This window comes from Musca vetustissima, unplaced genomic scaffold, assembly GCF_032173495.1.
Source record: "Musca vetustissima isolate MV318-11 ecotype Yass unplaced genomic scaffold, APGP_CSIRO_Mvet_v1 utg3344, whole genome shotgun sequence".
NCBI lineage: Eukaryota > Metazoa > Arthropoda > Insecta > Diptera > Muscidae > Musca > Musca vetustissima.
Window position 1 is genome coordinate 574,413 of NW_026885918.1, and position 17,472 is coordinate 591,884.

General features: G+C 34.1%; 1 protein-coding gene across 1 annotated transcript; it reads left to right on the top strand.

Moving 5' to 3' along the window:
* The first annotated feature begins 6,112 nt into the window (after positions 1-6,112).
* On the top strand, positions 6,113-16,321 carry LOC133333282 (putative polypeptide N-acetylgalactosaminyltransferase 13). Its single transcript, XM_061541596.1, has 8 exons — positions 6,113-6,124; positions 7,243-7,349; positions 10,063-10,241; positions 10,464-10,839; positions 11,170-11,251; positions 15,389-15,540; positions 15,684-15,863; positions 15,919-16,321. Exons 1-8 carry the CDS (start codon positions 6,113-6,115, stop codon positions 16,319-16,321), a joined length of 1,491 nt encoding a protein of 496 aa, XP_061397580.1.
* The last annotated feature ends 1,151 nt before the right edge of the window (positions 16,322-17,472 follow it).

A 17,472-nucleotide genomic window follows, 5' to 3' on the forward strand; every position in this document is an offset into this window, starting at 1 on the left:
TACCACCTACCATTCCATTATGATGTAATGATCCCAAGTTCTGCCTTTCATCGACTTGAGAAACTTGTTACTACTTCAAATGTTATCGAAAATGGCGATAGTTTGCACCGACGACATAAATAATCTGTCGAATTTTGCATCAAATATCTTCACTTTTATGAAAGAATCAAATAAGTCATTTATAGTACAAACCGCTCCAATTTTTTTAAGACAATTTTCAATTTTCCGAAATCCTATTACTACCGTAATAGGGGAGATAAAGTTCTGATTTTGATCATGGACGACGCCTAAAATGTTCGGTGCTATTGTGTATATATTTAGGGGTGCCAAGAACCGAAAACTTTATTTTTATAAGATTTCGTCCCTCTACACGATGAATCTCTTTCTACCCAAGTCTCTGGGTAGCCCCAATATAATTGTATCTCTATTAATGGTTATTTTGGGCACAATTTTCAACCGAATTGAATAATTTATTTGTAAGATTCTCACGAGGTATCAAATCTTCCTACCAAAAATTATAACTCCCATATTAAGGTTCAGACTGGCATTTTGAAGTCTTTAGGTGTTTTTCCCATAGACGTTGCAGAAAATTGGTATAATAATACACATTTTACCGCTATAGTGGTTGTAATTTGGCATTTTGGGAGGCCCAATTTTTTTTTTAAAAAGCCCCACATAAATATCTTGCCTCTTTATTAAGTTCTAAGCTAAATTTTCTCACCGAAGTGGCTATAATTTGGCATATCGGATTCTTGTTGAATAAAAAACATTTTTTCAGAAAATTTTCAATGTAGGTTAATATTTTAAAATACTCCCTTACAAATGCCCCTTATAATATTCATTGTGATAAGTTCAGAACCTGAGTACGATTTAAGGAATTTTTAATATACATCACGTGTTAGAGTGTATAACAAATTTGGACAGGCGGAACGAAATGTTTACTAGTTTCCATTTACAATTTCAATATATTTGATAGCATTCCCTTTCCATCGTTACAACCCAATATCTATCCAGTGTAGAAATATTTTGTTTGATTATCCTTTTGTGTAAGGTGTACGTGTGTATAGGTGTGTGTGTTCGTCTAAATTACAAAATACCCACAGTGTTTGAAATGGAAATGGCAAAAATCATCAGTAGATTCCATGGAATTGTTTTCTCCAATGTTATGACAGACATTGTGTCACTTCGCTCAGTGAAAAAGGGAAACCTGTTTTCTTTATAACATTGATTCAGGTGCAGATGAACTGAACGCAAAATATAGAACCAAGTCCAGAAGGTCACCAAATAATAGCATTTCATGTACTCGTATGTGGCATGGCATAGATAAGCGTTGTTGCTGCTGCTGTTGTTGTTCAGCTCTTAGTTGACGACATTGTTGGTCATAAAATAGTATTTTCTTGGGGATTGCTATTTTAGGTCTGAATGTGCAGGTATTATGTGTTAGATGGATTGGATAAAATGGTTCTTGGTCATAGTTCATGTGTCAAGGACACGAAATAATATATGTTTAAATATTATGTTATTGTTCGGGTTATTAAGGTGTAGAAATATTTTGTTTACAAACATTCACTAGGTTATGTTAGGTTGAAAAAATAGGAGTGGACAACACCACTACATGTCCAACAAAAAAGGACCTACACTTAAGCCAGTTGAGGCCTGTTGAAAAGAAGGTTAGAATTAAGAAAGTTAGATTAAGCATCTTGGGTTTAATCTCCCTATGATTCTTGGAATTTTGCGTTTTTTTAAAAATTCCTTAAGTCGCCTCCATTCACATTGTTCAGATCGGCTAGTTCGTGAATAGTGTCATGTCCCATGAAAGTATAGATAATATATAACTGTAACGAACAAGTTTAGGATTTTTAAAAATCATATTTTTTGGACTTATCTGCTCAAAATAGGTCCATATTTCGACTTAGTTCCGCCCACTTTTTAGGCCGTAAATTGGCATTACGGTTCTTTATAGACGGAAAATTTGTTAGCAGAAAATATTCAATACAGGTCCAAGCATTGACATAGCCTCCATATAAGGATCCTATACAATTTCTATATGTTGAAGGTCATAGCCGAATTTTCAACCTGATTCTGTAATGTGCTATTTCGTAGTCTGAGAGTATAAAATCCGAGACATATCCCTCATGTAAAGTTTCCGATTTATTTATAAAAATCCAAGGCATATCCCTCATGTAAAGTTTAAATCGGAAACTTTACATGTAGTAGTACTTTGAACTAAAAGTTTAACCCTGCTGAACTTGCTTTGACATAGCCTCCATATAAAGTTCCTATACAGTTTCCATATGTTGAAGGCCCTAGCCGAATTTTCAACCTGATTCTGTAATGTGATATTTCGTAGTCTCAGAGTATAAACATCCGCTGGTAACAATTTACCATGGTGTATCCCTCATATACAGTTTCCGATTTTAGGTAGTTTGAATTAAAAGTTCAACCCTGCCGAACTTAAAGGCGTTTTAATTCGTATCATATATTTCAATATCAAATACAGCAGAAATGATTGGAATGTATTTGTCTGAAAAAAGTTATGTTGTAAATTTAAATCCAATTTTTTTTATTGGTTCCACTGTGCCACTTTATTAGTTGAGGATAGCTAAAACAAGAAGTGTGAATATTAAATACGCCACACGTTTGTGTGCTGTTTGCAGCACAGGTATTTGAAAATTTGTATTCGAAGGGAACCATTCAACTACTCATTTAAACTATAACAAGAATACCGACTATAAAATCAACAACAACAGCAGCAGCAGTATTTTCACTCACATTTAAAACAATTTGAATTTTGATTAAGCACACTCATTGTAGTTTTTTTCTGGCTTTTGTTTTGTTCTTCTCGAAGAGATTTGCATACATTTACCATTCACACCATATTCTCTTAAACAAACACACAATAATCATTTGATGTGCAGAAAACATACACACAATGCCACAAATATCAATGCACTAACAACCACAGACACATACATAGTACCATAAAAACCCTTCTATTTGCCAGTCAGCCACCCACAATCAACATACATACAAACACACACCCGTCCATACACACTTTCAACTTAAATGAAATACTTTTAAACTCTTCAAAAGCCAGAGCAACCCAAACCCAACATTGGAAATTTCAAACCATCATCACATCGGCAACGTGAGCACAGCACATCACAACACTGAGATGACTGAGAAGAATTTATGAGATATGGAATCAAAACGAATTGGATTTTGACCCGCATAATTTCATTAATTGGGAATTTTTGGAAAGCATAAATCGTATTTGCAAAATGATTTTAATTGAATCGAGTTACTTCGGTTACTCCTCGACATTCGCAGCAAAGCTAAGGAAATCAAATTTTATGTGGAAATTGAAGAATAATTTCCATCTACTCAGCCAAGAATAATTCAGCGACCGTAATTTACGTATCTGGTCGAGTGGGTGTGTGGGTGTGCGGCAGCATCGGCATCACTGATAGCATTCAATCAAACGTCTTGCAAAGGTATCACATGTTGTACGTCAAACCTGTCCACATCTTTCAACACTTGTGAATGATTCCACTTAGTTGTGGACACGTGTTTACCATAAATATTCGCAAGATGTAGAAGCAGAGAAAAATAAACAAAGCCAACCAATCATTTTGTTTAGAAGAAATGAAGAATTGAAAATTGACCGGTCGGTCGGTCAATACCACCCAACAACAAGTTTAAATCAAAATTCTGCTATTTTTAAATGGTTGCTACGTCATTGTATTGAACACAACATGTGTACATAAATATTTATTTCTTACCTCATCAACATGTATGCCAGGTTGCAGTGTGGGTGGGATATTCCAGGAACTAAAATATGTTTCGGTATTAGATTTAAAAATCATAAACATATCATTATTGGTACTACATGTTATTAAAATGTATAATTAATATATTGATAATACATAACCCATAATATACCTATTTTATTTACATTACTAAGAACCTACCAATCTAGAACTTTTTGTTGGATAACGTGGCAAAACTCTTCAAATTACGACAATTTAGCGGGACCTTTATATGGAGGATATAACATAGCATGGATCTATAACGATAATTATACCCTTTACCACTCTGTGGAACACGGTATTATGTCTTTGTGCATATGTCCATGTCCGTCCGCCCGTCCATGTATTTTTGTGAACAAAGTACAGGTCGCATTTTTGATCCGATTTGGATGAAATTTGGCACAGTTCACTTATTTAGCCCAAGGACGAACCCTATTGAAATTGAGAAAAATCGATTCAGATTTAGATATAGCTCCCATATATATTTTCGTCCGATTTAATGTAAATGGTGTACAAAAGTCCCTATATATCTTTCGATTTGCACGAAATTTGGCACAGCGTAATGAATTAAGTCTAGAATGATGTGTGTTAAGTTTCCTGAAAATCGGTTCAGATTTAGATAGTATATATTTTCGACCGATTTAATGTAAATGGTGAACCAAAGTCCCTTAATATATTTAGATTTGCACGAAATTTGACACAGCGTAATGAAGTAGGTCTAAAATGGTGTGTGTGTTATAGCTCCCATATATATTTTTTCCGATTTGCAGGAAATTTAAAAATCTAAAATGGTGTGTGTTAAGTTTCCTAAAAATCGGTTCAGATTTCAATACAGCTACTATATATATTTTCGTCCGATTTAATGTAGATGGTGCACCAAAGTCCCTATATATCTTTCGATTTGCACGAAATTTGGCACAGCGTAATTAATTAGGTCTACAATGGTATGTGTTAAGTTTCCTGAAAATCGGTTCAGATTTAGATATAGCTCCCATATATATTTTCCGATTTAATGTACATGGTGCGCCAAAGTCCCTTAATATCTTTAGATTTGCACGAAATTTGGCACAGCGTAATGAAGTAGGTCTAAAATGATGTATGTTAAGTTTTCTGAATCGGTTCAGACTTAGATATAGCTTCAGACTTATATGTGCCACACAATGCTAACTTAATATGTCAAACTACAGCAAATTTGGTTGAAGGCGAAACTAAAGTCAAATTTTATTTTGTTATTCACTTTTTACATACAACTTTCAGCAACAACTTGTATATTATCGGCAATAACTCGTATGTTTATAAACGGTCGCAGACGCTATAACCATTAAAATATCACCTGGTACTGCTTGGTCTAGGTTCTGAAACTCTTTTTTTAACTAAAAGAACTAATGAGCAGCAGTGGCGAAATCCGAAACTGTAGTCTTCCCTTACCCTTACCTTTGCGGACAATACCATTCATTTTTGACCGATCTTTTTTATTTTTCTCATTTTCGAAAGCTTATTTAATTTTCCCCGTCATGTAAAGTCCGAAGAAAAATAAATTACGCATATTTTTTCACATTTCAACCACTGTAACTCAACCAATCCTCAACCGATTTACCAAATAGATATCTTGTCTGAAAGGAAAAATTCTTCTAAGAATAATATAAATAAAATAAGTTATTCGCGTTTCAAATTGAAAATCTATGAAACCACGGGTTCCTCTACCTTTACCGTTATAAAACTAATTTTCGAAGAGACCCAGAAAAACCAAGGGTATTTTCGTGTTCCAGGGACTCAAACTAAACAGAATTGTTACATTAAAACTCCTGAATTATTTTCGTGTCCCACAGTGTAATTTATATTTTTAATTATTTATATTTTTTAATATATTTTCGGGGGAAGTACTTTCAAAATGTAATTTTATCGCAAACTATTATTTTATACATAACTAAATCGATGGCTGAAATTTTGTAATAAATCACTAAGGTCATGTTTAAGTTATAAACTAAGAAAGCATACACGCAAATGCATGCCACCCCATCTGCAGTTAATGATGTGTAACGTTTTGTTTAAATATTATATCGTTATATTTGTTTTTTTGTTTCTTCGTTGTGTCTACTAAAATATTAACTTCAACTATTCCAGCTTCGTAGGAAAGTAAATTGATAGACAATATTACTGTAACTGACATCTGGCGAACAGAATGCAACAAAAAATTAAAGTAAAAAAAAAAAATCAAGCATAACTTTGGAACAGGTGTATCGATAGCATATCTTTGGCAGCGTGTTCTGACACCAATGAGTTTTGTAAGTAAATTGCGCAAAATGGTGCCTAAAGTAATTTATCATGGTGTAAATGCAAGTGTCAATATCAAACGATTATAATAAAGTTATTTTCACAATGGTGGTATTGTGTTAGGAAACTCCATCTGTGATACTAATGTAAAGCAAGTGACATTTTTATTATGCATATATGATTTGATTACTATTTCCAATGATAAATTAATATTTTTATTTGAATTATTTAACTGATTTATTGATTTGAAATTTTCTTTAAAAATATGGTAAAATTCTATTGACCAAACACTGTGCATTAAGCTTCTATATGGGTTCTCTTGAAGTAATCACCAAGAAAAATTAACACCTTGTTGTCATGTCTGTGGCAGTGTCACAGCTCACTGCTGTGCTCACCTGTTCTCAGTGTTATTCGTTCGGAGAGCGAATGAAAAATGTTTGCCATCAATATCAGCTGTGAGCGGCGAGTAAATGCAATGGCTTCGCTTTGATGGACGTCTGGATGGATGGATGGCTGGCTGGCTGACTTATTTGTGTGAATGTCGGTAAGTGCTCCAGTATAAGTAGCTGTGTAATCAATGTCAAGCAGTCTGTTTGGTGTGACCGCTCTTGTTTCGTCTTTTGTCTTGGCTGGCTGACTGGTTGTCGCTGTCACTGTCTCTGCTGCCAGCCTAATCATGATAAGTTAATAAACAATAACATTTCCCCCATATTGCTGCTGATATTGTTATTGTTGTTGATTTATGAATTTGCTTTTCGGTGCTGTGGACCCAGTCATATATTTATTGTATACAGATATAGGAATATTTTTTTGGACAAACTTTTTGATACTCGTATTTTTTGAAGACAACGGCAGCAACAGCGCCACTTTGTTTGATTTTCAATTTAGGGTTCTTTTCTATTTTCGGGTGGAGGTTCCTAATTATGTTGTCAGGTGTTTTGAAAATAGTTTTGATTTACTTGGCGACGAAGTTGTGTGTAGCGTGGTGGTGGTGTTGAAATGAAATGTTTTCCAACGTATCTGAAGATTGTGTTCGCTATCATTTTACTTACGTTTTTTTGTATTTGTACATTTCTATTGTTTCAAGTAAATATAAAAAAACGAAAATTCTGATGAATGCAAAGTGAGTGAAATTTCTCTAAAATGTACCAAAATTTAGATTGACCAAGAGGAAAACTGGCATTACTGTGAATCAGATTTCGGAAAGATAAGCAGCGCTGATCGAACTCGAATATTACGTCATATACCCGACAGCCGTGATCGCAGGTATGCATGACTAAAATCTAAGTGGTGACGAAACGACCGTTTTTGAACGTTTAATAATTAATTGTTTGTGGTTTATCTGTATGAAAGTAAATATTTTGTCAAGTGGTGTGAAATTAAATCGTTTGAAGTACAATAAAGATAAAATATACAATATAAAAATGATTTAAAATAAGCAAGTGGCATAAACAAATTTCCTAGTTAATTGTGATAACAAGAGAATGACAACAAATAATCAATACAGTGATTGGAATAAGTTCTTAGAAAGTCCATTTAAAACCTAACATTTGGAATGCCCCATAATAAATAGTTCAGAGAAAGAATTGTCGTGATAACTTTTCAATATAACTATACATATTGATTAGTCCCCGTACCAAATATTTTAAATAAAAAAATCTGGAAGAAATTTGTAATGCAAATTCACACAGGAAGATAATGTAATATAATAAGTAACAATTATGTGCTTCCATACACATATTCTGCCCTATCAGGGATGGTAAGAAAACAGAACTAGAATGGAAAATAATTATTTAGGTGTAAACTGATCTCAGATATTTTGGTATGCAACTTTAACCCTAAAGGGGTCTTTTCGGTCCCCTTTTCCAGGAGTGATTGAAAACTCATTCAAAACGGGGTTAAAGCTGCTCAGAATATTCTACAGAAATGTTAGCCATAAAGTTTTACTATAGGTCTCAGAAATTTTAAAAAACAAAAACTCATATTAGGCTTAAAATAGTACTTATTACTAGTTTTTAGCCATTTTTCCCACAAGATGTCGCTTTAGAAGGATGGTATACGGGACAAAAATATTCTCCATCAATTTTTAGCATAAGTCACTGAACAAGAAAAATCTGTATATATAATGTATATACCGAATATATAGTCATACATTTTGAGCCAAAAATTCAAAATGTTTTTGTATTTTTTTTTTTCAAAGACATGATTTTTGACAACCGGAGCCAATCATTGACATGTTTCGATGTATGTTTGAGGTCATTATCATGCTGAAAAATTCTAATAAACGGAATATTTTATTCAGCGACGGAAACCATAACATGAAAAACAACCCGATACCATTATTGAACCACCTCCATGCTTCCCAGTTCCCTTGCAATACTGAGGCTTGAACTTTATCATGGTAGTTCTTTTTCGTGTCTGAGTCTTTAATATTTAACTTTAATTCATCCAAGAGCATAATATTTTATCACTGAGTCTGATTTCAATTAATATGTGATTTGAACATTTTCTTTTCAAACATAACATGGGCCCATATTGAAAACATTTCTACGAGGTGGTATTATAACCTCTGAAAACTCGATAAGCAGAAGCTAGAACCTACAAAATACCGCAAATGGGTCCTTGCCCTTATTTGGGGGCTATTGGGAGCATGGACACATACATTTTTGCATTTTTTGTTACCCGAGATTGAAATAAACACAAATGTATCACAGGCAATCCATAAACTGTTCATTATCTTAATTTCACGGCGAAATAAATTGATGGGTATATCAAGTTATTTCGCCGTTATGAGATTTTTTTATTTTTATACCCTACACAACTATGTTGTCAGGGTATTATAGCTTTGTGCAGCCCCAAGAGTTTGTAACGCCGCGAAATATTGGTCCTACACCCACCATTAAGTATACCGATCGTCTTATCTCGACTAGCTGAGTCGATCTGTCCATTATAATTTGTAAACACGATACAGACCACAGTTATGGACCAATCTTCACGAAATTTTGCATGTAGGAAGGGTTTTGGCCAAGGAGGATCCCTATTGTTTTTGGTAAAGATCGGTTAATATATAGGGGATATGGACCAAATATTTAATTTTTGTCGGTTTATTTCTAGAGGCCGCAATTATGGCCCAAACACCGCGTATTTTTACATGGAGAAGGGGATCGGGCCAAAGAATAAGCATGCCTGTTTTGATAAAGATCGGTCAATATTTAGCGGGTCAAATGGAGCCTAACTTTTGTGTGAAAAATTACAAAATTTGTATTCTATGGCGTATATATTTACTCGTAAAGCATATAGACCCGCGAAGTTGATAGTGTATCCAAGGAGAATGGTTGACATTCAAAATGACTCCAATTACATTGTCGTATGTACTCGGATGTGGGAGTTACAATCAAATATTTACAGGTGCTTACGTATTCAGATATTATTCAGTAAACCACTACCACATTAGAGGGCGGAAATATAGCGCTGATCCCTTTACAAGTTCCAATCATGGTCAAAGACAACGCCTATAATTTTCGATGATGATCAGATTAAAATTTTTGGATGAAGTGAACCGAAAACTTAATTTTTTGTGTGTTTTCTAGTCGAATATAGGCCAACATCACAACACAACCCTCCGTGAAGGGAATCGGAATAAATATCCGAGTTCCGTGGTAGTTCCGTCCGACTATACTGCTCCGCTCACTGGTTTAATGCAATGCAATAACATTTTTATATATTTTTTATTATATATATACATATTTATAATGTTTGGTTTCATTTTTACCGTTCTTACGCCGAAAATATCAGAAATGGTAGTTCACATTACCGAAGTTTCTCTACTACATTGCTTGCTAAAATGGAAAATACTATTTTTCACCAATGGTTATTTTTAGCATGGGATTTATATAATTTCTGGCATCTCCGATTTTGTAGTTCCAATATTTTTAATTCTACTTAAATTAAATTAAATTCGTTTCGTTGTTTTTTTCAGATGCCCACGAACATTCAGCAGTCTAGCGAACTATGACGAAGATATAAAAGTTTCCATAATAATTACATATCACAATGAATCTCTGTCGACGCTTTTAACGACAATTTATTCGATTTATAGAAGAACACCATCTCAATATCTTCAGGAGATTATTATAATTGATGACTACAGCGATGATGGTAAGCTCTTGCTTTTGGAACTAATTAAAAAGGTGCAGATTGTTTTTTTTGTTATTAGTTATTAGGATTATTACAAATTTGATTGACATCACTGCAATAAGGGTTTTGTTATTTTTGTAAATCCGTACCAAATTTATAACTTCTCGCAAAAAACCAAAAAAAAGTTCATCTAACTACTAATTCCTTAATATTTTTGCCCATTCAAACTTTTGCAATTTACAGATTCGACATTCAAATCGCTTACGGAATTCACCTGCCCACCATTCAACAATCACACTTTACTTCGACTACAACGTCATCGGCAACGCTGGGGCCTAATCAAATCTCGCAACATGGGCGCCGTAATGGCGCGTGGCAACTATTTGATGTTTATGGACAGTCACAGTGAAGTGAATCAACAATGGCTGGAATCACTGTTGCACGTTATGTTGTCTTCGGCCGGTGGTAAAATGGCCGTTAGTCCAATGCTGGATAATATTGATGCGGAGACGGGCGAATACAAAACTACCGAGGCATCCATAAAAGGTGGTTTTGATTGGAATTTGCATTTCCATTGGATTGCGAGAGATAACATTTTAAATCCTTTTACAACTTTTAGGTGAGTGGTTGAGTTCGAGTTTTAGTTTTAGTTCAGTTCCGTCCCATGCGTCCCAGCATGCCAAGGATTTGAATTTGTTTGTTTTTTTAGATTCTCAAAAGCGGCTGTATTTTAGAAATATGCAGATATTTGTAGCCACGTTCATAATTCAAATATTTGAATGTTCGGCTATGATGACCGTTTTGAGTATCTCTTTGTGTGTGTTCGAGTATGTCTATGTGTTTTTGTTACATCCTTCTATGTGTTTTTTCATTCTCTTTTTTTTTGGTTTTGTTGGTCATCTGGAATTCACTCATCATCTCGATTTTCGTTGCTGGTCTGTTATTTCAGATCTCCTACCTTTGCTGGCGGCGTATTTCTGATTTCACGAAATTGGTTTTTTAAATTGAAAGCTTTTAACACTCGTCTGGAGGTTGGTAAATGTTTTGTAAACAAACCGTACTTTATTTGGTGTGTGTGTGTGTTTGTAAGTTAGTAAGTGTGTGCGTGTGATTGTGATTGGGGTGGTGAATGATAAGTTTGGAATGTTGTTGACGGTGGGTGAAATTTTGTTTTTTCTCATCCTGTTTATTCACATAAGAGCGGGTGGAGGAATGGTGCTCTTCATGTAAGTACAGTAGATTATGGGTAAATATAAAATGAATAAAATTAATTCGACAATAAATTATTATCAATAATCCATTTAAATATTTATTCCGAACAACTCCTTTACAATGAAGGCGTTGTTGACCTTTAAATGCAAATTAATTATATTGGAATATTGTGGAATTTATAGCTGAAAAGATTCCTGAAGATTTTAAATTCTACCAGGTGACAATATACTTTAGAGTAAAACCAGTGAGCGGAGCAGTATAGTCGGAAGGGGCCGGCCATACGATACCCTACACAACTACCACAGAACTCTATCTTTCTGTGGATTTTATTCCGAGCCTAGGTAAAATTTCATGATAGTTGCAACCACTTGCCCGATTAGAGGTCAACAGCACCTCTTCCTTACACTGACATATTTTCCGAATATTACCAATATTCAGTACAGTTATTCTAATTACTTGTCCATATTCCCTTCACCGTGGGTTTTGTTGTGGTGTTCAGCCTATAGATCGAAAAAAACACAAAGAAGTATTCGGTCCACTTCATCCCAAAATTATTATCTGATCATCACCGAAAATTATAGACGTTGTCCTTGACCATAACTGGAACCTCGTGGAACATTTCAAAGCGATCAGCGCTATATTTCCGCCCTATAGTGTGGTAATGTTTTATAAAATAATATCTGAATACGTAAGCACCTGTAAATAATTACGTGTAACTCCCACATCCGAGTACATACGACAATATAATTGGTATCAATTTAAAGGTCAACCACTCCTCTTGGATATACTATCAACTTTTTGGATCTATGTTCTGCAGGAGTCAATATATACGCTATAAAATACAAATTTTGTCATTTTTCACACAAAAGTCAGAGTGCATTTGACCCGCTAAATATTGACCGATCTTAATGAAAAAAGGCATGCTTATTCTTTGGCCCGATCCCCTTCTCCATGTAAAAATTCGAGATGTTTGGACCATAATTGCGGCCTCTGGAGCGACCTGAAAAAACGACAAAAACTAAGTATTTGGTCCATCTCATCCCCTAAATATTAACCGATATTTACCAAAAACAATAGGGGTCTTCATTGGTTCGAACCCATTCTACACGCAAAATTTCGTGAAGATTGGTCCATAACTGTGGCCTGTATCGTGTTTACAAATTATAATGGACAGACGGACGGACACACATGTCTGGATCGACTCAGCTAGTCGAGATATGACGTTCGGTATACTAAAAGGTGGGTCGAGGACCAATATTTAGCGGCGTTACAAACTCTTGGGGCTGCACAAAGCTATAATGCCCTGACAACATAGTTGTGTAGGGTATAAATATTATAGGACTCTCGAGTGACTTTCCTGAAATAATACTAGTCCCCCAATTATATCAGTTCCAAATTCCAGCCTTTTGGCAGTTATGTCTCTTCCAATGGCATTTTATTAATATAAAACTTCTTGAAAGGTTTTCTATCCGCAGAAGTCATCTGAAACTGAGTTATATCTATGTAAGATCTCTTAAGGGAACCCCCCCCCCCCCCCCATTCTCGATTTTTTTTTTAAGATTTTAAATGGGCTGGTAAATGAATACCAATGCTTGTTAAGGTTTGTAACTTTGCACATATATATTTGAAGATTTCAAAGAGAAGAAAAATAATTTACAAAAAATTTTGGTTATTGTTTTGTTGTTGTTTTTGTAATTAAAGAATATTTTTGATGGCGGGCATGATAACTCCTCACTGGAACATCGGAATTCGAAAATTCCAACGGTGTTAGAAAGAGTACATGTCTGGCTCTCGTATGAACTAGGATTATTGACTTTGCTCTAAAATTAACAAAATGGTGGACCTTTGAAAAAATCTTTTTGGAAAATCGCCGATTTTTTACCAAAAACCAAGTTAAAAAATAAGGAAGATCTTCACCGAATGGCTTTATCCTAGTTCATACGAGAGCTACACACTCCCAGAGAAACGTGTCAAAATTTGAAACCGATGGGATTATTAGTTTTTGAGTTATCGTCCCCGCCATTCGTTTTGAGAAAAACGCGTTTAAAGTTTGATGCTGCACAATAAATCGGCTATATCTTCAAGAGTTCTTGAGATTTTCACCTGAAATTTTGTAGGAACATTCTAGAATTAGAGTAGATTCGAATTAAATCAAAAAAATGTTTGACACCGAGAATGGAGGGGTCCCCTTAAATAAACTTCTGAAGGGGTTTAATTTCTATCTATGATATTAATGAGATCTATGAAAGGGTCTTCATTTCATGTAAGTTGTTTTGGAGGTATCAGATATACTCTATCAATACTTACACCCTAACGGCGTGACCCTTTTGGACGGTCGAACTTTTGCACAACGTAATAATTTTATTACGCCCGAAGATGGGACACATCAGTCAACTCCTTTTGTTACCATCCCCACAGTATCATCATTTTTTTTTTAATTTGTTAATCCAATATCAAGCGAATTAAATATACGATTTGTTCTAAACGTTGCAGAGATGGGAACCATCGCACCACTCTCTATGGAACCACCCAATAAATATAATAAAATATGTGTGTAATTCCGTAAATATACTATATACCATAATTCCGTCCTTTGTAGATCTCTTGAAGGGTATTGTATAAATAGAACATTTTTTTCTACTATTTGAATTAAAGTCTTTGAACCGAATAGAAGACATTGAAAAAGGTGATATATTTCCAGGAATAATGTTAAATATTTGGAGGGACTTTTATCCATATTTGAAAGAACAATATTCTTCTATTTATTTAAAAGGGCATAATTTCCTTGGCTAAAGAAGACTCATTGAAGAATCAGAGATGACACCAATTGCATTTTATCGATAGAAGTCATTTTATAGAAAATATTTGAAGCTTATCTTTTCCATAAATAATATGGCCTCCAATTATTTATGGAAAAGATGCAAGGGACTTTCATCCATAGTGACACCTTAAATGCCCTTAGATCAATATCATACCTCTTCGCAGGTCTTAAAAAAATAAATTCCAACTATCTTGAAAATATTGTTTATTTTCATGAAGCGAACTAGACTTTTCATAAATTTCAAATCCATTTCCCCAAAAACACACTGTATTAATTCATTTTCATTTGAAAATTTCGCAATAGTTATAGGCAGGTAGGTAGGTAGTCAGCCGGGCAACAAAATATGTACATATTTTGATACTTTTTTACTTTTAGCATTTTTTCTAAAGCTTTCCAATAGTAGTAGTAGTAGTTCGTTTGTTTGCTTTGTTTTTTTTAGTTTGGCATATTTTTCCGAAGTCAGTTTGGTGTTTTTTGTTCAGGCAACTTTTTTGTTGCCGTTTGAGTTTGGTTAGCCAAAAAAGGAATAGAAAAAACATTATGCGAATTCACGTCCACGACCATGGAATGGTGTTTTCGAAACAGGTAAAACGGAATATCTTTTCGTTTTTTTTTAATTTTTTTAGTGTTCGACGGTGTGTCAGTGTGTCGTAAAATGGTATAGGCCTGTATGTATTTTAGGCCGATAAATGAAAGGACTTTTTGAGTATTGAATTGGTCGAGTTTGATGGAATTTGTGTTTACATTGCACTTTAACTTCAGTTTGCTGCTTTCTGGGGTTATGGTTTTGGGGGGTTTTATAAACGAACAGACCGAGGGACTTGTGGAATGAAATCAAATGAAATAGCAAAGAAATAGTAACCAAACTTAATTTCAACAAGCCACATCAAGAGCCTTTTGGTTAAAAAACAACAGCAAAGAATTGAGAATGAATGAGCTGAGTGTATCTACCGCTGTGAATGTAAATGTGTGTGCGTCTGTGTGTTTCTTATTAAATATTTATCTGATGTGTTTTTTTTCACAATTCGTTTGATTTGCAGTGTTTGTTTAAGTTTCATAATTTTCTTTTGTTGTTTTATCTACTTTGTTTCCTTTTTTCGATTGTGGTACGGTTTGGTTTTAATGGCTACTTTAGGTTTGGGGTGGAGAGTCCTTGGAGTTTTCTTTGAAACTGTGGCTATGTGGTAGCGAAATTAGGATTGTGCCTTGCAGTAGAGTGGGTCATATTTTTCGCAAGGAACATATTTTTAAATTTCCCGACAATGATGGTCAGGGGATTTATTTGAGGTGAGCGCGCACGAAATTTGACAAGTCACTCATTAAGCTCGACTCGAAAGAAAAATCATTCAAATTATCATCACCCTTACCTGCAAAACTCAAATTAATATTACGAAGCACTATTATTAAAACGTACATTTTATTATTTTCAGAAATTCCAAAATAATTGCCGAAACATGGCTAGATCATTACAAATACAATTTTTATAATGTCAAACCCGAAGCTCGAAATATTCCCGTAAATATTTCACGTTCCGAAATTAATAATTTCAAAGAATCCCTGCAATGCAATTCGTTTGATTGGTATCTTAATAATGTGTTTCCAGAGTTAAGGTATTAAGATATATATTTTTTAAAAAAGATAATGCAAGTATTTTAAATATTTCAGAATAGGCAATAATTTCACAGCCTATGGTACAATATCCACATCAAGTGATTATTGCCTACATCAGGATCTAAATGAAACTGGGGATGCAATTGTCATGATGTCTCCCTGTTCTATGGTCAACATAACTAAATGGTTTCTGGTCAAATCATCACATCAACTACAATCCGACAAGGGGCATTGTTTGAGTCTAAAACGATTGGAAAAAGTTAAATTAATACTTGTTGTCGCCGAATGTTCTGATCTGCGGCAACAAAAATGGCTACGTTCCGGTTTACAGTTACGAAATCTCTTGACACGTCTATGTGTGGAAATTACTGTCGATTTACAATTGACAATGAATCCTTGCCGACGTGAAGCACCAACTCAACATTTTAGATTTTATCGTGAAATTGAATTCTTGTAATAAAATCTACCTATTTTGTTTTTTTTTTTGACATAGTAGTAAATTTATGTAAATATATTTTGTTCGTTTGTTTGTTTTTTCATTAAATTAAGTGAATTGATAATTCGTCTATTTATTCGTACCTGTAAGCAGACATTTTCACATGCTTTGTATGGTATAGGATATGAGGGATATACTAATCTCATTCGAAACATATTTATAGACTACAGTTATTTAAATCAATGCACTTTAAAGTGAGGCCTTTATTTGATTAATTTAGATATAACAAATGTAAAAGACCTTAACACCTTTTTACATGTGTTATATCTAAATTCGTCCGGGTCGAACATTACATTACCATTGTTACTTGAAATTAAATTTCCAACCCTGTATAGAACTATATTATAGCGAACGGTTTTAGAAAGTGTGATTAAAACTTCCGATTTAATAAAAATGGGCGGGATATTTATAACAAAGACGATGACCAATGTTTTTCAAAGATAATTTTCAAATAAGTTTCCGACCCCACAGGGAACTGTTTCGACTTCCGATATTAGGCTTAATGGAGAATATGAAAAAAGTAGACATATACTGACAATTATTTCCAAAAGGACCAGATGTATTTAATTTCAGCAAAATTTCAGCAAATTTTCCTAAATATTCAAAGCCATGATAATCGTAATATTGAATATTTCGAGACATGTGGGAACCGTTTCTGAATTCCTTTATATAGGTGGCATAATCCCCCGTGGACCGATAAAGCCCATTTCGACATTTTGAACCCTGAATAAAAAATAGTAATATACTCTTCAATCTATGACGAATTATTTTAATATAAATCAGTAAAATGTCGTTAAGTTCGGCTGAATAGAACTTTTTATATTATTCACCACGTGATGTACATTTAAATTAGCTTCTATAGTTCTGGACTATTATATGGGTGCTATGTTATTGCATCATTTAGTAGTAGTAGCGTTTTCATGCTCCGACATGAAAACTCAGTTTGGAAAACTTAAGTAGGATCTTCAACCTATCGAAAAAGGAAAAAAAATAAAATGGACATTTGCACAAACTTTGCACATCGTTATATTGCTTCCAAACTTGGTTCAAGTTCGAAGAAGAGGATTCAAATTAGCTTCTATAGATATGGACTATTATATGGGTACTATGTT